General features: G+C 43.2%; 2 protein-coding genes across 2 annotated transcripts in view; one reads left to right on the top strand and one right to left on the bottom strand.

The window, feature by feature from the left end:
- Positions 1-9,887, top strand: part of ALDH1L2 (aldehyde dehydrogenase 1 family member L2) — a 71,807-nt gene extending 61,920 nt beyond the window's left edge. The window contains exons 22-23 of the mRNA XM_045466164.1: positions 2,652-2,851; positions 4,716-9,887. Of these exons, the coding sequence (XP_045322120.1) occupies positions 2,652-2,851; positions 4,716-4,771 (256 nt within the window). The 3' untranslated portion in view covers positions 4,772-9,887. The remainder of the gene's footprint in view (positions 1-2,651; positions 2,852-4,715) is intronic.
- Positions 9,888-11,959: 2,072 nt separating this feature from the next.
- On the bottom strand, positions 11,960-20,700 carry NOPCHAP1 (NOP protein chaperone 1). The gene is made up of 4 exons (XM_045466165.1): positions 20,526-20,700; positions 18,614-18,700; positions 16,250-16,386; positions 11,960-14,037 (listed from the first exon to the last, which is right to left on the bottom strand). Exons 1-4 carry the CDS (start codon positions 20,635-20,637, stop codon positions 13,819-13,821), a joined length of 555 nt encoding a protein of 184 aa, XP_045322121.1. The 5' UTR covers positions 20,638-20,700; the 3' UTR covers positions 11,960-13,818.
- Between the last annotated feature and the right edge of the window lie 3,327 nt (positions 20,701-24,027).

Genomic DNA, 24,027 nt, shown 5'->3' with positions numbered 1-24,027 from the left:
AACTGAGAATAACAAAACTAGTTTTCACATTCACATTCCTAGGGAAGGCAGCCTGTGATTTTCCCAAGGAAAGAGCGCTGCCTTCATAAGGGTGATGCACCTGAAAGCAGACACTCAACTTTTTATAGCAATGTCCACAATCCCTATGTAATCAACTATAAATGATATCCTGGTTTGTTACAGTACAGGAAGCTTTCCAAAGTGTTTAGCATATCAAAGAGGGTCCTATGGTAACTGAGTGCATACAAGAATATTTAATACAGTAGGTTCTCATGGTATGCTGTGCAAAATTCTTCAGAATTCTGGCTTGAATTTTCCTTCAACCAATGAGAAAGTAGGAAAAAAAAAAAACCCAGAACACCAAGTTCAAAGGATTCTTTGCTCTTTTATTTATTTTATTTATTATTATTATTAGAGAGAGCAATCGGGGGAGGGGCAGAGAGAGGAGGAAAGAGAGAGAAACTTAAGTAGGCTCTTCACTCAGGGCAGAGCCCGATTGCAGGGCTCAGCCCCACCTCCCTGAGATCATGACCTGAGCCAAAATCAAGAGCCAGGCTCTTAACTGACGGAGCCACCCAGCCGCCGCTCTTGATCTTCGATATTCATATTATAAGACATAGTTGGGGACGCTAAGCTATAGTGAGCAACCTTTTGACACAGGGAGCCAAGAATGCCCTATTAACCTTCTTTTCCTCATAAGTTCCTCCCATAGGATAGTCTTTGTGTTAAACATGCAGATTTTAGAAGCCAGATTTGCAGGATATAAACCGGATAGGTTACAGTTCCTTGAGATGCTTACCAGCTGATGAGGGAGACAGACAAGGACGTGGGCAATCAACCACAGAGGGCCAAAGGCAGCCACAGTGGGTGGAGTCTGCAGCCTGCCTCTGCACCTGACCTCGTCTATGGGCTTGGGCCAGTTACTTACTCTGAGCCTTGGTTTCTTTGTGATGTTATTAATAGCATCTATCCTTTTGTGTCATTCTAAAAATTAAATAAGATATGTTTGTTATTGTGCTGTTGCCACTGGTATGCTTGTTATTATCCTAGAAATAGGCCAAGGTGTCTTATGAAGCTGTGTCATCTCGATAGTCCTCAACAAATAATGGCATAAAGCCATCTTTCTGCCTTAGGCTGGTCAATAAATATTTGGGTCCCTACCATGTGCAATGCATCAAGAAGTCTGAGAGTTTTAGCAGAGCCTCAGTTCACTCTAAGTTCAGCTCCAAATTTCTTGTGCGAGTTTAAAATTGTATGTAGCCGAGATTACCTTTGAAAATCTCTTCAGAAGCCACCACACTGAAGCACGTGCTGTCTCTTAATCTTGAGCACGATTAATTTTTCCTCCAGTCTGGGGACAGATCCTCTTTCTTTGCCAGAGCGCCAGATGAAATCCTTGGGTTGCACTTACTGGCTGTGCTGTAGAAAATCATGCAGTTTTAGGGGCGCCTGGGTGGCGCAGTCGGTTAAGCGTCCGACTTCAGCCAGGTCACGATCTCGCGGTCCGTGAGTTCGAGCCCCGCGTCAGGCTCTGGGCTGATGGCTCGGAGCCTGGAGCCTGTTTCCGATTCTGTGTCTCCCTCTCTCTCTGCCCCTCCCCCGTTCATGCTCTGTCTCTCTCTGTCCCCCCAAAAAAAAAAAAAAAAAAATGTTGAAAAAAAAAAATTAAAAAAAAAAAAGAAAATCATGCAGTTTTAAACATTAGGATGGGACACTCATACTGTGACAGACACGTTGGAACTGGACCCAACTGAGAGATGAGCAGGGTCAGGCTCCACTCTCTTGGGAGTGCACACACACTGAGTCCAAAGGCAGGGGAATCATGATTTAAGGAGTAATTTTGCTCTCCTTTAATGGAATTTTATTAATTGAATTCACTCTCATTTGATGATCTAACACCATGGCATAAAGAAGAATAAAATGTCATTCCTGCCCTCAGGGAGCCACCAAGTGTAGCCGGGAGGTGAACCAGAGATACAGAAAGAGTTAAATCAAAATATTGAGTTTGGAGGAATACATGTTCCCTGAGTATGGCTGGCTTTTATTGAGCATGTACTGTGTTCCAGGCACTATTAGCTCATTTAATCCTTGAGACAACAAGAAATGTCCTTTTATTATTCTTGCAGTGTTTTGCAATTAACAAAGGCATGCAGAGATGAAGTCATTTGCCCAAGGTCAAGAGGCCACTCGCTGAGCCACTACACCCTACTGCCTCCACAGTGGCACTGGTGGGAGCCGGGAAGGCTTCAGGGCGAGGCACAGAATGAGCCTTGAGCTGTATGCAAAATCTGGAGAGATGGAGGGAAACAGCGGGGGTGCTCTGAGAATATATCCAGAAGTAGGACTCCAGGGACAGGGGAGGAAGTGAGAGGTCATGAAGGAGAACCAAGAAGAAAATGGAAAAGATGACCAGATTAGATTTTAAAAGGTGTTGCATGATATATACATGAAATATATAATGCTAGAGTTCTAATATCTTGTTGGGAGTTTCTTTTGGTGTAAGCCTGAACTATTTCATTTATAAAAATTCAAGCAAGTTGGCAGTAACGTTTTTCCGTTTCTAGCATGGCAGGGGGGAGGAGTAGAACATGACATGAGAGTGTTTTGCTTTGCATTCAGTGATATGTTGTCTTCCTGAAAACATCTTGCAGGGACATCGATGGAGTGTTGCAGCGAGCAAATAACACAGAGTACGGTTTGGCCTCAGGGGTTTTTACAAGAGACATAAATAAAGCCATGTACGTGAGCGAGAAACTAGAAGCGGGAACTGTTTTTGTTAACACCTACAACAAGACGGACGTGGCCGCCCCTTTCGGTGGGGTTAAACAATCTGGCTTTGGGAAAGACTTAGGTATGCTCTGCTTTTTTACTGCATGTTCTACTGTCGCAGAGAAGTCTGCTTTATGTTTCGTGCAACCCTTGTGTATTGCTTTGAAGGACATTTCCTATATGGCAGCTGTCCCTGGGTTTTTATGGGCACTATTTGTTTTTTAATGCGAAACGTTTTTATTTAACATACCTACACAAAAGCACACAAACCGCATGTGTGGAAAGGTGTTTTTAAAAGAAGATTAATGTTGAAAAGAAACTATCTTTTAGCTAAAATATGTTTGGCTTTTGACCTGACATTCATCATGAACTTGGTCTAGCTTTTGTGGGACGAAGTGGAATCAAGACAGAAAAATGAGTGGAGGGCAGTAATCAGCTAGCTCCAAGAATAAATCTTGTCTGTAAGCTGCTTGGCGGTCTTTCAGAATCAATACTGCAATTGGCAGGGTTTTCTGGGAGTCTGGGAAGTTATGTTTAGAGTTGCAAAAAGTCCGAAAGATCATTTTTTGTGGGCAATGACACTATCACATTTCAAGTAATAGCTTACTTTGAACACTACCTACGTATGGACCATCTCGTGCTAACTACTTTGCCTGTAGTAGCACAAGCGAGCCTCACAATAGCCCTGGGAGGTAAGTGCTATTATTATCTTTATTCTATAAATGGAGAAACTGGGGCTCAGAGAGGTTGGGGAACTTGCCCAGAGTTATGTGGCCAGCCACTGCTGGAAAGAGAATTCCAAGCCAGGCAGTCTGGCTGCGGAGCCCATGTTCTTACTCCCCACAGCCAGTCTGGCATGTTGTTTCAAAAACTGAAATGTTCATGGCTTACTGAAATTATAGTCCCCTAACATAAATTTGGTTAATTTGAGGGGTATTTTTACATCTTCTCTTTCCTGGCGACTTTTGATAATGTATTTGCAGCAGAAAAGGGGTCTCTCCTTCTAAATCCCATTGAATTGAAGATAAAGAGTGTTTATTATAAAACAATAGAATTTGCCTAAATAGTTTCTTTCTCTCCCAGTTTTAAACTCGCTAAGCTCAGGGGTTCCCAGCCCTAGCTGTACATTGGATTAGAGTCACCTGGGAGCTTTAAAAAATACAAAGATGCTGATTTAATTGGTCTGGGGTGGGACCTGTGATCAGGAGTTTTAAAACCTCGCCAAGGTAATTCTACAGTAAGGTTAAGAAACCTTGTTTTAGCTCAGCTTCCAGGATCATATACTCATTAGTTGCACTGCGGTATTCATGCCCTTTCACTGCCATAGAAATCGACAACTGTACTAGCTCAAAATGGGATAGAAACAGAAAGCAAACTTATTTGTTTGTTTGTTTTTTTGCCTGGATATGCTCTTCTCTGTACAATGTAAACCAGGAAAACTGTATCATCCTTATCTTTAAAATAAGATTACACCAAAGGGTCTCAAACTTCCTTTCTTCCACTCAGTTCTGCTTCGTTTAATATAATCCGAAGGACGTATGTTGGCCGCTTCTGCTCAGCCTAAATGGGCAAAGGATGGAGATGAAGAGTTTGTCATCAGGCAGGGAAATAAGGGAGAAAGGTCTGTGGTGGAGACCGACCAAGCCAACACTGTTCCTCAGTAGACCTGATAGGTGGGCTAAGCCCCTACTCCTCAAGGTGTGGTCCGTGGACACGAGCATCTGCACCATCAGGTGATGGTTAGGAATGCATAATCTCAGGGCTTGCACTGCCGTTTCACAAGGTCTCCAGGTGACTCACATGCACTTTACAGTTTGATAAGACCTGGCTTCGGCCACATTCTAGCTGCTCGGTGATCGATATACACTTACACCTGTGTCCAAAATTCTGATGACATCACATCCACTTACGAACAATGCTCCAGGAACTGCTTGTCTCTTCCCTAGGTGAGGAAGCTCTAAACGAATACCTCAAAACCAAGACTGTGACGCTGGAATACTAGAGAGAGCTGTCGTCGGGAACCCCCTGCAGACAGCCTCACTCCTCAACTCTCTCGACACACTTGAGGAGCCTGGATGTGCTGGAGGAGGAGCCGCGAGTTGAAAACCCACGCGTGGACCACCAAGGGGGTCAGACCACACGTCTAAGCATTTACACCCGTGCCTGAGTGTTTTCTACTGCACCTTTTATACTTTCAAATGATTTGCAGTTGTTGGGTTTTGACTATGTTGTATCTCACATGTATTTATAGACCGCCAAGCTGCTTTTTCTCCCCAACTAATCTAGCCGTTGTTCATCTTGAAAAAAGCCAGTATCAGCCGGTTGTACTACACGAGGTGCATTTTGGGGGAAACTTTGCATAATAATGTGCAGATTTTAACCTCCAAACTATACCTATGGGGCTGTTAAAAAGGTTTTCTATAATTTTGCTCTCATGGAACAGTATATCCTATAAGGAATGTGAAATGAATTTTTTTTTCATATTTGGAAATAAGATACATCTTTGTGCCTTTTGATGTTCTAATTTTCAACCCACTGTGATGGGTAATGAACCCACAAACAGTTCTTCTAGGAATGGGGTACTATGTAATGTTCTGAGCAGTAGACAGAATTTAATGACATTATCTCTGGCTCCAAATAGCTTAAATTCTAATAAATAGCTTTTAAAAAGTGAATTTTACAGCATGACATAGACTATAGTAGCCTTTGGAGGCTGATCTTGGTCCATATAATACCATCCTGCCATGTGACTTGAGGAAACCTACACAACTTCTCTGAGCCTCAGTTTCCTTATCTGTCAAACGGGGATAGATAGTAATGCTAGTAATGCCTTCCTCAGGAGCCTTATTTTGAGGAGTCCACGCAATAATATAAGTACCTTGCACTGTGCTTTGTTCATCGTTCTCAAGAGAAGTTAACTTTGTCCCCCCATCACTATTTTAAAAATATATTGAGATAAACTAACCAGATGAATTAATTTTCCTACCACCCCTTTCAGGAGTCACTGATTCCTGTACGCCACTGTTCTGACCCAGTGCTTGATGTAGCAGCACCGGAAAAACGCCCTATAATGAAAACTGGCAATGGTCCGAGGAAAAGGACTGTCTTTCTTTCTGCAGCTCATTCGTTCTTCCTAGGACATCTCGTTTTCCGTTTCTCTACCTACCGGATCTTCTGTGTGATCGCTGACTGTGTGATCTCGGGCAAGTTCGTAACCTAATATCTCAGAGCCTTGGTGTCTATAAAATGGGGATAAGGTCTCTATCTCATTAGGTGCTGGAAGGAGCCAATAGAATGATAAGATGCAGAACGCACCCGACAAGGTGTTTGGACCATAGTCGGTGCCTGAGAAATGGGAATTATTATAATCCATGTAGGACTCACTAGATTGACCGTTGTCAGACAAAAATATTCGGTAAGCAAATTATCACCATCCACATGTGACTGGAAGGTGAGTTCCTGAATCACAGTGTCGCTGGAAGATGGTTGGAGAAATTAACTTCTATTACTCCTCCTTTTATAAAATTTCAGTGAACATTCCTGTCTCTGGATTCGAAGGAGCCCTTAGTTAATACTTGGTACTTTGGAGTCAGCAGCTTAACATAAAGGGAATGCAGGGAACCAATCAACAAACCAAATCCAAGACAGAAAACATCCAAAGGGAAGAATACCAGGAGTGATCCTGCCATGATCAATAGAGCATATTTTGCCTATAAGCGTGTTTTATTATACAATAGCTCATTTACCATCAGAGCTTGGCACAGGTGAAATTCTAAATCAGTAGGAATATTCTGAGTCTAAACTGACAGCTCATGTTTGAATAAAATGACAAAAGCCTTATTAGAAAGGAACCACTTTTTAAAAAAGTATTATTTAAATTCAAGTTAGTTAACATACAGTGTAGTCTTGGTTTCAGGAGTAGAACCCGGTGATTCATCTCTTACATATGACACCCAGTGCTCATCCCAAAAGTGCCCTCCTTAATGCCCATCACCCATTTAGCCCCCCCCCCCACCCACGTCCCCTCCAGGAGCCCTCAGATTCTTCTCTGTATTTAAGAGTCTCTCATGGTTTGCCTCCCTCTCTGTTTTTATCTTATTTTTCCTTCCCTTATGTTCATCTGTTGTGTTTTTTAAATTTCACATATGAGTGAAATCATATATTTGTCTTTCTCTGACTGACTTATTTCACTTAACATAATACCCTATTAGAAAGGAACCACTTAAAAAATTTTTTTAAGGTTTATTTTTAGAGAGAGAGAGAGAGAGTCGGGGAGGGGCAGAAAGAGACAGGGAGATATAGATACAGAATCTGAAGCAGGCTCCAGGCTCTGAGCTGTCAGCCCAGAGCCCACCGTGGGACTCAAACCCACGAACTGTCAGATCATGACCTGAGCCGAAGTCAGACACTTAACCGGCTGAGCCACGCAGGTGCCCACAGAGGAACTACCTTTAAATGCAGTGTTTTAACTGACTTCACGTGAACTAAAATATCACTTTATCAAATATTTTAATAACAGAAAAAATGGCAAACAAAATCCTGGACTTTTGGACTGTTTCTTCTGGACTGATGTTTCTCCCTATTAATCTCAGTAGCAGTGTTTTTAATCTTCTTTGGGCCACACACCTCTTTGAGAATCTGATAAAAGCTGTGGACCCCCTCTGTCCTACTTCTACCGCCCAAATTCCCAGGCACACCCCTGCAAATATCTTCAAGGGATGCGCAGATCTCCTCCAGCCCCTGCTTGGAGAGATGCACAAAGCCTTCTGCCACAGCGAGTGCTAAAGTTCCTACCGGCTTATTTTGATATCTGACTGCTGATCAGAATCAAAGCCTGCATGGAATTCCAGTGAATTCGAACTGGAACAGAATGACCCACAGCCTACCAGGCGATTTAATTAACACAGGGAATAATTAGATTATCACTCTTCTGGACCCCTGGCTGGCTCTGTAGGTAGAGGGTGTGGCTCTTGATCTCAGGGTCTTGTGAGCTCGAGCCCTATGTTGGGCATAGAGATTACTTAAAAAAAAAACTTAAAAAAATTTTTTAACGTTGATTTATTTTTGACAGAGAGAGAGAGAGAGACAGAGCATGAGCGGGGGAGGGGCAGAGAGGGAGACACAGAATCCGAAGCAGGCTCCAGGCTCCGAGCTGTCAGCACAGAGCCTGACGCAGGACTCAAAGTCACAGACTGCGAGATCATGACCTGAGCCGAAGTCGGACGCTCAACCGACTGAGCCACCCAGGCGCCCCCCAAAAAACCTTTTTAAGAAGATTATCACTATTCTTTCAGATCATGATTTGGCTAAACTGAAGGATAAAGCTGTGATCTGTCACCTGCGTGGGGAGGTGTGGACACTCTAGGCCCTTCTAATCCTCTTCCACACGCCTTTGCTAAAGCAGTCCACTTTGCTCACGCACCCTCTGCGCCTTCCTACCCCCAGCTCGGTTTAAGGGTCTCTCCGCTGTGCTCTCCCTTGTGAGGAACACAGTGCTTACCCTTGGTGCTGAAACCATCTGCCACCCTAGCTAGGTATGAGCACCCCTTCCCCACCCTCAGGATTGGCCTTTACTTTCGGCCACGGAAACTGCAGCTGTCATTATGGAGGGCCTCCCGTGGGCCACACGCGGCGCTAAGCACTTTGTAAATGCTATCTGATTTAATCTTCACGTCTGAGAAAAATGAGTCCGTCGAGGTTCTCTTCTTATTGGCTCCACGGCTACCGAGCCGTCCTCTTCGCGGATGCTGGTGACTTCTCAGGTCCCGCAGCTGGTCTTCCTCATGCCTCCTTGTCTAAAGGAGCCTCCTCTGCTCAAAGTCTAAATCAGATGCTGTCACTCCTCTGCCCAAACCTTGCGATTCGAATAGAATCAAGTCCAGTGAACTCACTGGGGCCTGCAAAGTCCTATCGATCTTGCTCCTTGCCACCTCTGACTTCATCTCCTATGAATTTTCCTCCTGTTCTGTCTAGTCACCCCAGCTGCCTTGACGTTCGTTCCTGAAGCGAATCAAACTCTTGCCCCAGGGCCCTTGCACTTACCGTTCCTCTTCCCGGTGGTGTGCTGGCACATATTTACCCAATGGTCCTCCGGGGAAATTCTTGAAGCATTGGCTAACTTCTGTGTATAAATGCTCTCATCAAAGCTGATTTCAAGCTACAGAGATGCGTGCAATCAGAGCAAGCGGAAGCCAGTGCCGGCCCACGACTGCCTTTTCCTGCAAGTCTCTTTGCCGACGTACAACCTCCTGGCTGACTGCCTCACCTCATGTCTCACCTCCAATCCCATCTCACTAGAGATGGATCTTCTAGCACATGTGTCCGTCCTCACACTCATACCTCATCTGCCCTGTCACTATTCTTCTTATCCTGCCTTCTTTTCATAGCACTTATCACAGCCTGGCATGCATTTATTTATCATCAATCTCTCCCCCTTAGAATGTGAGCTTCACAAACAGGTGCTTCTTTTGTTCCATGCTGCATCTGCAATGCCGAATACATAGAAGGAAGGAGCTCAGCAAATATTTGCCTTCAAGTGAAAGAGGTTAAGTAACCTGCCCAAATCACACAGCTATTCACTGGTAGAACAGGTACTCGAAGCAATGAAGTTCCTGGTCTTAACCAAGCCGGATGGCTCTTCATGCCAAAGCCGGAATCAGGGCCTGCCTAGGGAACGGCAGCAAACGCCAAACATTGGTTGCCGTCCGCAAGAGCTGTTGTGGAAGTGGCTAGAAACAGGCTGCAAAACCAGACTGGATCCCTTATGCCTGCCCTCCAGGGAAGTGAAAGCTGTCGAGGGCGACCTGGACTAAAGGAGACCATTAGGAGACTAAATGAGACGTGGTGGATGGGGGTGATTATCATCACTGTTAATGCAAATGATACCCAAGTGGATTTTTAAAATGATTAAATAATACCTATGTAAAATTACATCAAACAGGAAGGGAAGATTCAACCATAAACTTCCCACACAGAAATAACCACGGATAATTGAGACTGTGTCAGACTTTTTCCATGAAAATATATTTTACAGAATTAGTATAATACGGCACATAACTTTGTTACCTGCTTTTTTTTTTTTTTTCATCTTTCTGTGTCAATAAACATGCTTCTTCACATGTTGAGTGGCTTTAATTCATTTGTTCTCCATTGGTGGACATTTAGACACATGTTGGACATGGTTGGTTTTTGCTATTTTAAAATTTGCAATAAATCTCACGCAGAAATTTATGAACAAATCTGTTGGTTAGGATAAGTTCCTAACAGTTTCCCCCACATTCTTGCCACCACTGTGCATTATTCCTATAGCATCATAATACCTCACATTTTCTGAGCACTGTTCTAAACACGTGCTGTGTATCAACGCATTCATTTCTTAGCAAAACCCCATAAGGGGACAGTTACCCCCATGTTGCAGATGGGGAAAGTGAGGGAAGTGGCCGGGCTGAGGTCTGGTCCGGATAGCTGTGGAGTCTGTGCTTGTGGCAGATGACTACGGGGCCCACAGTGGCCAGGTGTGACAGGCTGAACTAAACCTGCTCTAACGGTTACCTACTACGAGGCCTTAGGAAATTTACGTAAGCAGCTCCGGGTCACTTTCCTCATCTGTGAAGTGGACGTAAGCAGAATGAGCTCCTAAGGTGGTGGTGGTGTTTTTTTTTTCTTCACAATTAGGAAACTGTGTCACAAAACAAAACCTAGCGATAGTTCCATCTGCAGTTATTTAATGCAGTGAGTCCGTGACGTCCTTTGTTTCTCTTTGCAGTGCTTGATGTACAGGCTCAAGAGTTTGTGGACACCAGACAGGACTCTCAGGAATCCTATCCAGTAGTAAAATACCCAATCCTCTCACTTCTTTATGTGCCTCCTTGTTCGGAAGGAGAAATACTTTCTTTTCCAAAAGTTTACTAACACGGCTTTGCTCATTGGGCAGGTCCGTGTCACGTGCTCATTCCCAAACCAGTCGCAGGCAACGGTTTCCCACGACCGGGCAGTGGGGCGCCAACCACAAAAATTCCAGCATTAAACTCTTTGGAAAATCCACCAGTCCTGTTTACCCTGTGTTGTTTCTTCTGGATCGAGAACCACGATGCTATTCATCTTAAGCATAGATGAATCACTTTACTTACAGAAAGAGAAAAAGGGTAGTTTAATGAACATTTACTGTACATTTCAATCAAGTGAAAGGCCCTATGCTAGGCACTGAGGGAAATACAAGTGAAAATAAGACCCAACTTCTCCAGTCTTTCCCTACCAGAGTAGTGGATACGGGAACCATAAATACACGAGCTACTTTGTAAGGCAGGCATTCCTTAGAAGTACCATATTTCATGGACAATTCAAATACTGTGAGAGTAGGTGGGAGATCCGTTCAGAATGAAATTTCTGCTTCAAAGGCCATCACAGCTGATTTTCACATTTGTAACTGTCCAGAGTCACAGAGGGATGGTATTCCAAGCACGGGGAGACCATCTCACCAGCCTTAGCAGCAATGGAAACTGCCCGAACGGCTGCCACATCTCACACGAGCCTCTGGCAGACAGAGCACAGGTCGGACCAACCAAAGCCCAACAGTGATTTACTTTCCAATAGACTGAAAGGCAAACTGCTGACAAACAAAACGGCTTTTTAATTAAGGGATAACATGCATACGGCAAAGTGCACGGATGTTAAACGTGCAACTCAATTACGTTTTTGTATATACTCGAGTGGTGGTGACTGGAGTATGAAACACGCTAGTGGGTGACACAGAAAGGGCTCAGGAAGTATTATTACCTATTATTGTCCCATCTGCTGATTTGGAAAGTGAAGAATACAATCTTGGTTTCTCTGTGTTTTTTTTTGTTTTTTGATATGTGGCTTGAAACATTCTTTTTTTCTGTGAATTCTTTATGTACTTTGGCCTTTTTGTTATTATTAGTCCTTTTTCTATTTTGTAAGAGCCCTTTATAGATTGATGCTCACTCTTTCTTATATTGCAAATATTTTCCCCAATTTGCCCCTTGCCTTTAAAATTTCTTTACTACCTCCTGGTTTTTAGTATTTATGTGGATGAGTTTTCTCTTTTCCTTTGTGATTTCAGACTTTCACGTTCTGCTTAAGAAAAAACAAAACAGAAACAAAAAGGTTTTGACTCCTGCTTCCTGAAAAAAGAAATAAAAACTATTTCACTATTAAATAATCACCCATATTTTAGTATGGAACCCTTATAATTTTATTTCTATTCAAATCTTTAATCCACATATAATTTATCTTAGCACACAGTGTGAGGCTAAGATCTAACCTTTTTTGAAACAGCTGGTTCTGACATTGTACACTAAATAATTCACCCAGTTTACACTCACTTAAAATGCCATCTTTATCATAAATTAAATTTTCATGGTTTTCTTTTTTCTACTATGTCATGAGAATGTCCAGAATCTGAGTTTAGTTGACTTCCCTTACTGTATAGGGAGGCTCGCTGTAATACACGAGACAGCCATGGCAGGAGGGAATATTCACATTCTACACACTAGCATGTATTTCTAGACTGACTGGTCTCTCACTGATCACTCGGCATATTTCTGTTGTGAAGCTGTATTTCCTGTGAAGTTACACCTTCATATCCCCCTGCCAGGAGCAGCCTTCCATGGCTTATAATTTCCCATATGCCCTCATCCATCCACTGATTTGGTAACATTATTCATGCCTACTCTGTACCATGCACCATGCTAAGTAGTGAACCAGACAAATGCAATTCTTTCCACAATGTAGCATAATATATTAGCCGGCAGGAGACAATCTTTAAATATTTACACCAGTAATCCGTCACTGTTGTGTTTGGTGCTACAGAATATAGCACAATAACCTTTCTAGCTGAGGAGTCTCATTTCCAGATCCGTTCGTTTCTTCGTACATTTAGTGAGACACAGCCCAGAAGAGCTGGTTCCAATTTCCAATGGGAAATACCAGGAAGAACCTTGAGAATTATCTTCAGTGTATTTACAAGACAATGATGTGAGGAGTAGGAACAAATAGTTAAAAGTTAAAAGAGAGACCTAAAACTCTAGGGCACAAATGCCATCAGCTTAGCCCACTTGGAGACAGTCCTTTAAATTCTCAGGCCTATATCCTGAGCAAAGCCAGTCCCATGAGATCTGAAATGGAATAAGGTCAAGGATGAGGTAGAAAGGCGATGCCAGCATAGGATCATTTTGACCTTTCAAAGGGGAAAAACTAGTTGTATATATAGCTTATAGCTCTTTGTGACCCATACCCTGTTTTTTCTGTGATGCCCCTATTTTCTACATCTGACAGGTTTTAAACTGTGGGCAACTGTGTAGAATAGTTTTCATAGCTCAAACAAAAAAATTTGCCTATGGAAAAAAAGGAAAAACAAAAAATCATGAATTTTTCCAACCAGTAAATTCTACCTGCACTGAGTTCAGGCTGCAGAGTCACCAACAATGATGAAACCACACAGCACCAGATTCCCAGCTCAAACTGCAAAGGACTTTTGTGGTTTTTGTTGTTTGTTTTTAATGAAAGTAGATATGCCTGAGGGCAGCTGAATATAAATAATTCTTATCTTTATAAAAAATTTCTTTCTCTTAAAAAAAAAAAAAATTCTCCCCTATTGAACCCACACTGTGATGGTAACAAATAAATCTGATTTTATAATATCCCAAAAAACCTATATTGGGTTATTCAAGAGAATAAATTTCAAACAAAAACAAAGGATTTGTATTTTTACTTTAAAATAAGTTTGATATTTCCAAAGTCTGCTGAAGAAAGAAAATGCCAGCAAATTCACTTGTCACCATACATAAAGCTAAGCTTTCTAAAGGGAATCTCTTTAGCATGAGATCAAATGCAGTCTGCTCTTAGAAGATTCCCCAAATGCTACTATTCCAGCCTTTAAAAGATAGTTTCTGTTTCTCTGAGAAACAAAAAATATCTAATATCACATACAAGCACCACAGATACCTGAAATGCAAAATAACCAGCAAGTCACATTCTTTTTCCACAGAATTAGCAGGCATATGTCACCTGCTCCCAAGGTCATTTATTTTACTCTTTCCTTTTTTTACTGGCAGGGCTGTCCAAAACCTCGATCTTGCCTTTTCCGTCTTCTGAATGAGGAAGTTTAAAGTTGTCTGTGGTGACTTCAGAAGAGGCGGTGTCGTCTTCCTCAGAGTCTGAGCTGTCCTCTGAGCTGTCTTGCGAACTCTCTTCTGAACCGTCCTCTTCTTTTGAATCGGACTGATTCATCTCAAACAAGGCCACATCCTGCCAAAAGCACCACGTGAGAAATTTATTCCAGGGCAGTTGCCTAAAGTTGTGATAACAACCCTGGGAAGAACCAACTTTTGGCCCAAATACTGAAACACAAAGGACAAGAAATATTTTTAGTGCAATATGGCACTTTTTTTCTTTCCGTTGCCACAGTCCACCATAATGATTTACATTTACTACAAGTCTAAAAAATCCTCCCACAACCCGATTCTATATACCCTGAACACATTCAACGATAGGCGTTCAACAAATATTAATAGAGGTGCCTGGGTGGCTCAGTCAGTTAAGTGCCTGCCTCACTCTTGATTTTGGCTCGGGTCATGACCTCACAGTCATAGGCTCGAGTCCTGTCTTGGGCTCTGCACTGGGCATGGAGCCTACTTAAGAGTCTCTCTCTCTCCTTCTGACCTTCCCCAGCTCATGCACACACGCATGAGTCCCCTCTAGAAAACAACAACATAGGGGCGCCTGGGTGGCGCAGTCGGTTAAGCGTCCGACTTCAGCCAGGTCACGATCTCGCGGTCCGTGAGTTCGAGCCCCGCGTCAGACTCTGGGCTGATGGCTCAGAGCCTGGAGCCTGTTTCCGATTCTGTGTCTCCCTCTCTCTCTGCCCCTCCCCCGTTCATGCTCTGTCTCTCTCTGTCCCAAAAATAAATAAACGTTGAAAAAAAAAAATTAAAAAAAAAAAAAAAAAAAGAAAACAACATAAACCCCCAACAAAACAAAAAAAAACGCAAATATTAACAAATACTAACATGAGCCAGGCACCTCACTAGGTCCTAGAGACTCCACAAGAGCAGCAACAAAATCCTTGCCTTTGTGCAACTTAATGTTTTTGAGCAGGGATTGGCAAGTTATAGCCTGTTGGCCAAACGCAGCCCACTAACTGTTTTTGTTTAGTTCATGGGCTAAGAATGGTTTTTTTTCCCCCAGTGGTAGGGAAAAAAAAATTAAAAAATAATATTTCATAAAACATAAAAATTATACGATATTCAAATTTCAGTGTCCGTAAGTAACATTGATAAAATTTGCCTATTTGTGACACAATCGTCTACAGCTGCTTTCATGCTAAAGCGGCAGAAAAGAGCAGTCACAAAGAGACAGTACGGTCCACAAAGCAAAAGTATTTACTAGCTGGTCCCTTACACAAAATATCTGCTGACCTCTGGTCTAGTTGGGAAAGAAAGACAACGAACACCTACACGTAAAGCACAGGGTGGAGCAGTGAAAATGAACAAAAGTAAAGTAGGATACGATAAGGTACTCATGGGCCATCGGGAAAAGCCTCTTGTTGAGGGGACAACTGATGAGAGGTAGAGGGAGTTAAGCTGCAGAAATGTGGGCAAGAGCCTTCCACACAGAGGGAACAGGCCTGGAGCAAGGAGCGTGAACGGGAGCGCAGGCAAGAGGGGGCCAGGAGGGAGGGAAGTCAGATGGAGAGCTGGAGGCCGCTCACACGGGCCCTGGAAGGACTCTGAATTCATCAGAAACGTGATGGGAAAGTGAGCCACAGACTGTGTGAAGAACAGATTCTAGGGAAGAAAGGGCAGAAGCAGGGGAGCCTGTTGAGAAGTCACTGCAATAGTCCAGGGTGGAGACCACGATTCCGTGGACCGAGGGTGGCAGCAGCAGACGTCACACAGAGTGGCTGGCTCTGGGAAATATTCTGGAACCAGCGCTGAGCAGAGCTGCTGCCGAATGGGATATTATCATCAACAACGGTGTCGGCTCTGTCCAGACACAAGTGTTATAAAGGGAACTCCGGGGCAGAAATAAGATGTGAATCTAAATGGAGAGGATTTTGCATGTGGCTTAGGTAATCAGTTATTGCATTAAACACATTCATTTTTGCATTTCTATCAATCAGGCTATGATTACTTCTTTCAGGCCTTGGATGGGAAAAAAAATCCACTTAGGACACTTAGTAAATTAATGCTTCAAGATAACAAATGTAATATTTGACCTTAAAAGGCCTCCTATGATTCTCTATTACTAAATTTCTAAGCTCCACCCCGGGAAGCTTACTGGTCTGTAAGATCCCTAATCATAAAATGACTGCGTTCCCACGCAGTGCTGGAAGCATGAGCTGACTTTGCAAGAAGGAAAATAACACTTGGAGTTAAAATGGAAAAGTCCTCTCTTTTGTAGATGACGGGGCATACCGGTAAATTTCATACTTGATGAAATGAAAACAAAGCATAGCTACCATTTGTATAACTTTTCCAAGACTCCCATCAATATCTTCAATATTGAAATGCCCAGGGGGTGCGGCTGCCATTTCTTTTCTTAGCTTTTCATTTGCCTGAGCCATCTGTGGGAGAAAGGTCTGTACTTGGTCCAATACTAAGGAGAGAAAATAGAGTGTATCAATATTTATGTTAGTCTTTGGCCACGCTTCAAATTTTAAAATCCAGAATTTCCTATAAAACACTTCTGACTTGAAAAGTAATCAGGGGCACCTGGGTGGCTCAGCTGGCTCTGTTGGGCGTCCGACTTCGGCTCAGGTTATGATCTCCTGGTCTGTGGGTTCGAGCCCCGCATCAGGCTCTGTAGTGACAGCTCGGAGCCTGGAGCATTCATTGGATTCTGGGATTCCCCCCTCTCTCTGCCCCTCCCCTGCTCAAGCTCTGTCTCACTCTGTCTCTCAAAAATAAAATGTTAAAAAAAAAATTTATTTTTAAAGTAATCACAGCGACAATAGTTATAATTTTAAAAAAACTCAAATTTCTTCCATTTTAAAAACCTCTAACCTTTTTCTGAATCCTTAAAGCAGTAGGACTACACAAGTTAGCGAATATTTCTCAATGTTTATTAGTGTTTTCATATATCCCCAGAACCGCACATTTCTAGAACGCTGGCATTCAACCAATAGTCACTGAATAAGGAGAAAGTATGACTTAACAGTTAAACGAGCCAGGCTCCGAGGCTTTGCATTCAGGCTGACGAGGTTATTCACAGCGTCCCAGTTCCGCCTTCTACCTGAACTACCTTCAGCATGTTAACTAAGTAGTGGTTGTCTCCACCTACCCAACATGTTCCCCTTGTGTCTGGTAACATAATCCTGACCTTCCTTTTAAGCTCTGTCATTCCTTGCCACTCTTGTGCCTTACCCTATACATGCCTAGATGTTCCACAACATTGGTCACCATGCTTTGGTGCAATACCATAGACGGTGACACTGTGACCTAGCCAGGCCAATAAGAGATCACCCTGGGACTTCAGCCTGAACTGTGGAGAAAGAGAGCCCTTCTTTCTGAGTCAGTAAATGAGTGGTTGAGCTGCTGATAAACTGGGCAACTTGCCACATGGTGAGGAAGGGCCTGTTCTAGAGTTAGCCAACACCTAGGAAAGCAGAGCTAAGAGTTAGAGCAGCAGACCCCGGATGGCAGCGAGCACCTGGGTGCAGAGGTACCTGAAATCCCTGCTCCCTGTCCCACAATAAAATTGGTCAACATAACTTATTTTTTGGCTTAAGGCAATCAGGAGTTGGAGTTTAGTCATCTGCAGCCACAAGTGTCCTAAAAAATTTTAATTTAACCATTCAATACCTCAATTTAGGAGTGCCTGGGTGGCTCAACTGGTTAAATGTTCAACTCTTGATTTCATTTCAGGTCATGATCTCACAGTTCATGGGATGGAGGCCCGAGTCAGCCTCTGTTCCGACAGCGTGGAGCCTGCTTAGGATATTCTGTCCCTCTCTCTCTCTTTGCCCCTTCCCCACGCATGCACGCGAGCATTCTCTCTCTCTCAAAATAAATAAATAAACAAAACCTCAATTTACTCATCTGTAAAACAGGGGTAATAACTGTATTATCCTAAGTATAGGGGAATCAATAAGCAAGGTATGCCTAATGTCGTTAGCTTTCAAAAGAAGCCCAGCACGAACTGTGCATATAATGAGTTCTCAAAACCTGTTAAGTCACTGATACAGCTACACAATACATGACTGAAACGTCTGGAGTACAGAAGATGAAAAGAAAAAGGTGGTAAAGGTCAAGAAATGGCCTTGAATTGAAGTGCCTGGCTGGCTCAGCCGGTTGAGTGTCCGCCTTCAGCTCAGGTCATGATCTCACAGCTTGTGGGTTCGAGCCCACAGTGGGCTCTGTGCTGACAGCTCAGAGCCTGGAGCCTGATTTGGATTCTGTGTCTCCCTCTCTCTCTCTCTACTCCTCCCCCGCTCATGCTCTCTCTCCCTCTGTCTCTCAAAAATAAATATTTAAAAAATTGTTTTTTTAGAAAGGGGAAAAAAGAAATGGCCTTTAATTGTAAAATAGGGCTTCCAGAGGGTGAAATCAGGCCATATACATACAAAGCCCCACAATTAATCACAAGGAAAGAAATGAGAAACATAAAAAAGACTCAAATGCAAGTCTACAGATGGAATGAATACACCGTGAGCAACTCGTTTAGACACCAAACCCCCTGAGCAGTCCCAGGGCGACGACAAAGAGCTTGGGTCCAATAGCTGGGGTTCCCTGTGGACCTCTACTGCTTACGTGGGCAAAATTTAACAACACAGAGAGTTTTGGAGAGAGAAAGGGGTAAAAGAAAGAGAGGGAAAGATACTTACAGGGACTCCTCTCTATCCGAACTGTTTGAAGAGTGGAAGTTTTTCTGCAATTAGGCTTGGGGTTGATGAGTAACCTGTCCCATATACCTGAAAGCACACCAACACTGAATTTACTAGAGCATAAGGAAATAGAAGCCCGTCAGCGAACTTGTCATGACCACTCTCAAGTCTTAAACATTCCACATTCTCCAAGACATTTTTAGAAAAAGAGGCCCTCCAAGTTCCATTGCAACATTTTACCTCTTTACAAACACCCAGCTGCCCTTCCTTAGGCCTGTCTCATACATCTGTATGTGTCACCGATGCTAAGCATTAAGTGCAAACTAACCTGCACCTGTGCGGATCAGAACTCCATCAGTGACAAATGAGTTTCTGCAACAAAGGGACAGAGGAAGCAGTACAGACACAATAATAGTTAAGTGGAGCCAGAAGTGGTTATATTGGGCAAATTATTTAACCTCTTGGAGCATTCCTTTCTTTATAAAGCACACCTGCCTTGTTAGTGGATCTTCATTAAACATGTCCAACCTAGGGGCGCCTGAGTGGTTCAATCGGTTAAACATCTGACTTCAGCTCAGGTCATGACCTCACGGTTCGTGCGTTTGAGCCCTGAGGTGGGCTCTGTGCTGACAGCTCACAGCCTGGAGCCTCCTTCGGATTCTGTCTCCCTCTCTCTGGCCCTCCCCAACTCACGTGCTGTCTGTCTCTCTCTCAAAAGTAAATAAACATTAAAAGAAAATTTTAAAAAAATATCCAACCTAGACAAATGAGCCCTCTGAAAACCTTTTGTTGTCCCCCCACCACCCCCATACACCTTTTCGGCCCCCTCACTACTACTTGCCAAATGAAACAACTCTTCAGCCCATCAGAGTTCAGAGGACAGGGCCTGAGTTTTTCAAAACTCAAGGCTTTGATCCCCCTGTTTCCAGCAACTGGAAAACCTCTTCACTTAAGTACAAAACTCCTGTTCACCCCCAAAGCAGAGCTTAACAAATATTCTTTGATTACTACTTTAGGTCTAACAATGGGATTAGCATAAAGAATCCCATCAGTCTGGAATTAGACTGACTGCATTCAAATCCTAATTTTGCCACTTTCCAGCCACGAGATCTCCAGCAAGTTACTTATCTGTATGATACACGGTGACTCAGTTTCTCACGTTTATAAAATAGAGATAACAGAACCTTCTGCACAAGGCTTTTGTGAGGATTAAATAAGTTAATTAATTCCTGGGTCACAGTAAGCACTACAATAAACGTTGGCTCTTATCATAACTTTGGGATGCTCTGGGTTCTCACCGACTGTCTTCAAGCTAATATTCACTGAGAATACCTCCATTTCCCAAATGTGAAAACTGGGGCGTTCAGAACGTAAACTTTCCTATAGTTCCACAGCTAATCACACGTGGAGTTGGGATTCGAATCCATGCTTTTAAACTCCACTACGATGTCTGCAATCCTATGTAGCTTTCCTGGAACCAAGTGTCCCTCTACGAGACAGAGGCAAGGCACTAAGGGGTGGTTCTGAGAACACAGAGGGGTGGGGGTGCGGGGGTTAATCCATAATAGTCACCTGCTCCCCCCACCAGCCAGCTGCTGGGACCCGGGACAGCCGACCTAAGGCCCTCCTCAAGCCCTCCCCCTTAGGGGACGTGTCCTGCTGCGCCGCTCCGCAGGGTGGGGGCCCACTACTCCGCAGAACCTAAGACCCTCGCTGGGCCCATGGCCGCGTGGCCGCCCCGAGGCCTCCGAACCCCAGCCGCGCCGTGGCGGTCACGCAGAAGCCCTGTGGCCACCCCTGGGCGTCCCTTCGGGGGTGCCGGCCTCGGGCAGGGGGCCGTCAGCCTGTCCCCCCGGCTCACACGCCCCCCGCCGCACGTGAGCACTGCATGCCAACGCCACCCGCCCGTCACCTGCGCGGCCGCCGCTTCCCGCCGTCAGCAGTTCCTTAGACACCGAGATCCCCGAACTGTCCCGGGGTGAAGAGGGAGAAGCTCCAGACTGGGATTCCTCGCGTACCTCCATGCCCCTCGCTAGATTTGAGAGTCAGCCCACCCAGACCCGGATGCAGGAAAGAAGCTCGGGCAGGGGGCGGGGCCAAGGCCGCGATTGGACGAAACTAGGAAGTGGGCGGGGTTATGGCAGCCGGCGGCCAGGGCGACACCTGGCGGATCCCTGAGGCCACTTCTGTGGTGGGAAAAGGAAGGTTGGGGCTTCTGAGGTCCCATCCCTGGATGAAACAGCTGGCAAAAGTTGATTTTAGTCAAACAATCCGGACCACAGCGCACCATGGGGCTGTTCTTCTCCTCGTTCTTTTATTTTTATATTGTGGTTAAAAAAAAAACATACGCAACATAAAATTTAGCATCTTAACCATTTTTAAGTGGACAGTTCAGAAGTGTTACCTGTATTTACATGTTTATGCACAAGATCTCTAGAATTTTTCATCTTGCAAAGCTGAAACTGTTCGTTGAGCAACTCCCCCTTATTGTTATCATAATAACAACTTAACATTATATTACAACCAAATTCTAAAATGTAGGGCACAAAAAATTATGGGAGAAATGACAGCAGGCACTGAAAACACTGATTGATGTAGTTTAAAAGCTGACTTCACTCTCTTTCTATTTAAAATCTACTCTGGAGATCATTCAGGGAAGGACAGCACCTTTCTTTCTTTATATTTCCAGTGCCTCACTTGGAGTCAGGCACATAGTTAATGATTAATCCATGTTTAGTGAATGAACGGAGAGAAGTCGAACAAATGAATAATTGTGAATTGTTTCACTGATTGATGGTTCACCCCTGTAAAACCGTATTCTAGCCCTTAGAAATGTCTTCAAATCTCTGTTGTGAATTGTTGACTGAGATCAGAAGCAGCCCATAGGTACAATGCTGTATAAAACTAATGGAGCTCTTTGTAACAATAACTTGGAAATAAAGACATTCAGGGGCTCCTGGGTGGCTCAGTCCCTTAAGCATCAGACTTTGACTCAGGTCGTGATCTCACTGCCTGTGAGTTCGAGCCCCGTGTCAGGTTCTGTGCTGGCAGCTCAGAGCCTGGAGCTTGCTTTGAATTCTGTGTCTCCCTTTCTCTGTCTCTTCCCCAGCTCACACTCTGTCTGTCTCTCTCTCTCTCAAGAATAAATAAACATTAAAAAAATTAAAAAAAAAAAAAAAAAGAAACAGAAGACATTCATATTTAGCCAAGATAGAGTAGAAGATGCACTGGCAGAATTTAGTCTCCCTCCTAGAAATGATGTTGTTAACCAGAAAAGCCGTTTTGTAAAATATGACAATAAATATAAAACATATTTTTTTCACCTTTAATAGCTCTAAAAGATCATTGTTTAGATTTTTAAAAAATATTATAGGGTTTATAACAAATGTAGAACTAAAATACGTATGACAAGAATGGCACAGAAAGTGGAGGTAGTAAATCTGTTGTAAGGATCTTCTATTTCAGGGGCACCTGGCTGGCTCAGTCGGTAGAACATGTGACTCTTGATCGTGGAGTCATGAGTTCAAGAGCCACCTTGGGGGTAGAGTTTACTTAAAAAAAATAATAATGATGAATAAATAAATAATAAACATTAAAATTAAGGATCTTATACTTTATGTGAAGTACTTTAATAGGATTTAAATATCGATAGTGATAAGTTAAAGATTTATATTGTAAAGACTAGAGCAACTCCTAAAAAAAGTGAAAAGTAGAATAGCTAATCAGCCAATAGTGGAGATAAAAACTGAGCTGTAAGATATAATCAATTAGTCCAAAACAAAAAAACAAAAAAACAAAGCAGGATAAAAGAAAAGAGGAGCAAAGAACAGATGAGACAAATAGAAAACCAATAAGAAGATGATAAACTTAAGTTATACCTATTTCAGTAATTAGATTAGATGTAAATTAGTCTAAGATTTAAAAGGCAAACATTGTTGGACTGGATTAAACGAGACCCTACTGCATGCTGTCAGCAAGAAATTCCCTTTAACTAAAGACACATAGGTTAAAGGTCAAGTGATGGAAAAGATAAACCATGCAAATATGAAACAAAAATCAAGTCAGAGTAGCCACATTACTATCAGACAAAGTGGATTTCAAGACAAAGTGCTGTAGACTGAATGTTTGTGTCCTCCCCAAATCTTAGGTTGAAGCCCTAACCCCCCAGTGTAGCTATATTTGGAAATGGGGACTGTGAGGAAGTAATCATGATTAGATGAGGTTGTAAGTGTGGGGCCCTGATCCAATAGGATTAGTGCCCTTATAAGAAACACCAGAGTGCTACTCTTTCTCTCTCCACATGTACACACACATTGTGAACGCATGGTAAGAAGGCAGACTTATGCAACCCAAGGGAAGAGCTCTCATCAACTACCAACCCTGGTAGAACCTAGATCTTGGATTTTCCGGCCTTCAGAACTGTGAGAAAAGTAATTTCTCTTGTTTAATTGTGGTATTTTGTCATAGCAACCTGAGCAGACTAATGCGCAAAGGATAAAGAGGGACATTTCATAATGATGAGGGGATAGGGGCGCCTGGGTGGCTCAGTCAGTTGAGCGGTCGACTTCGGCTCAGGTCATGATCTCGCGGTCCGTGAGTTCGAGCCCCGCGTCGGGCTCTGTGCTGACAGCTCAGAGCCTGGAGCCTGTTTCAGATTCTGTGTCTCCCTCTCTCTGACCCTCCCCTGTTCATGCTCTGTCTCTCCCTCTCTCAAAAATAAATAAAACGTTAAAAAAATTTTTTTTAAAAATAATGATGAGGGGATAAATTCATCATGATTCACAATAATTGTGAATGCATCTTATAACCGAGCTTTGAAGTATAAGAAGGAAAATCTAATAGAACTAAAAGGAGAAATAGACAATATTATTATTATTGTTGGAGATTTTGACCTTCCTCTGTCAATAGTTGGTAGAATAAAGTATACACAAAACCAGTAAGTATAAAGAAGTCTTGAGCAAAACTATCATCCAGCTTAACCTAACTGACATGCAGAACACAGGACCTTGCAACAGCAGAATACACATTGTTTCAATGGCATCAGAATAATCAATAAGATCGATCATATGCAAGACCATAAAACAAGTCACAAAACATTTAAAAGATTGAAGTCATACAGGGGTGCCTGGGTGGCTCAGTCAGTTAAGCATCCTAATTCGGCTCAGGTCATGACCTCCCAGTTCATGGGTTCAAGCCCCGTGTCGGGCTCTGTGCTGACAGCTGGGAGCCTGGAGCCTGCTTCAGATTCTGTATCTCCTTCTCTCTCTGCCACTCCCCTGCCATGCTCTGTCTCTCTGTCTCACAAAAAATAAATAAAATGTTTTAAAAATTTTTTAAAATAAAGATTGAAATCATACAAAGTTTGTTCTCTGATGTCAACAAAACTAAAAATCTTATCTAGATTATCAAAAGCA

The sequence above is a fragment of the Leopardus geoffroyi genome, chromosome B4 (assembly GCF_018350155.1).
Source record: "Leopardus geoffroyi isolate Oge1 chromosome B4, O.geoffroyi_Oge1_pat1.0, whole genome shotgun sequence".
Classification (NCBI taxonomy): domain Eukaryota; kingdom Metazoa; phylum Chordata; class Mammalia; order Carnivora; family Felidae; genus Leopardus; species Leopardus geoffroyi.
Note: the sequence above shows the minus strand (reverse complement) of the source record. Positions and strands in the feature narration are given on the sequence as shown.

Bases quoted from the DNA above. Each gene is read 5' to 3' on its own strand.
- NOPCHAP1 (XM_045466165.1), bottom strand. From the start codon at position 20,637: ATGGAGGTACGCGAGGAATCCCAGTCTGGAGCTTCTCCCTCTTCACCC. The intron at 18,701-20,525 runs GTGACGGGCGGG...GTGTGCTTTCAG, and splicing joins GGGAAGCGGCGGCCGCGCAG to GTATATGGGACAGGTTACTC. The intron at 14,038-16,249 runs GTAGCTATGCTT...TGCTTTTGGCAG, and splicing joins TTGGAAAAGTTATACAAATG to GATGTGGCCTTGTTTGAGAT.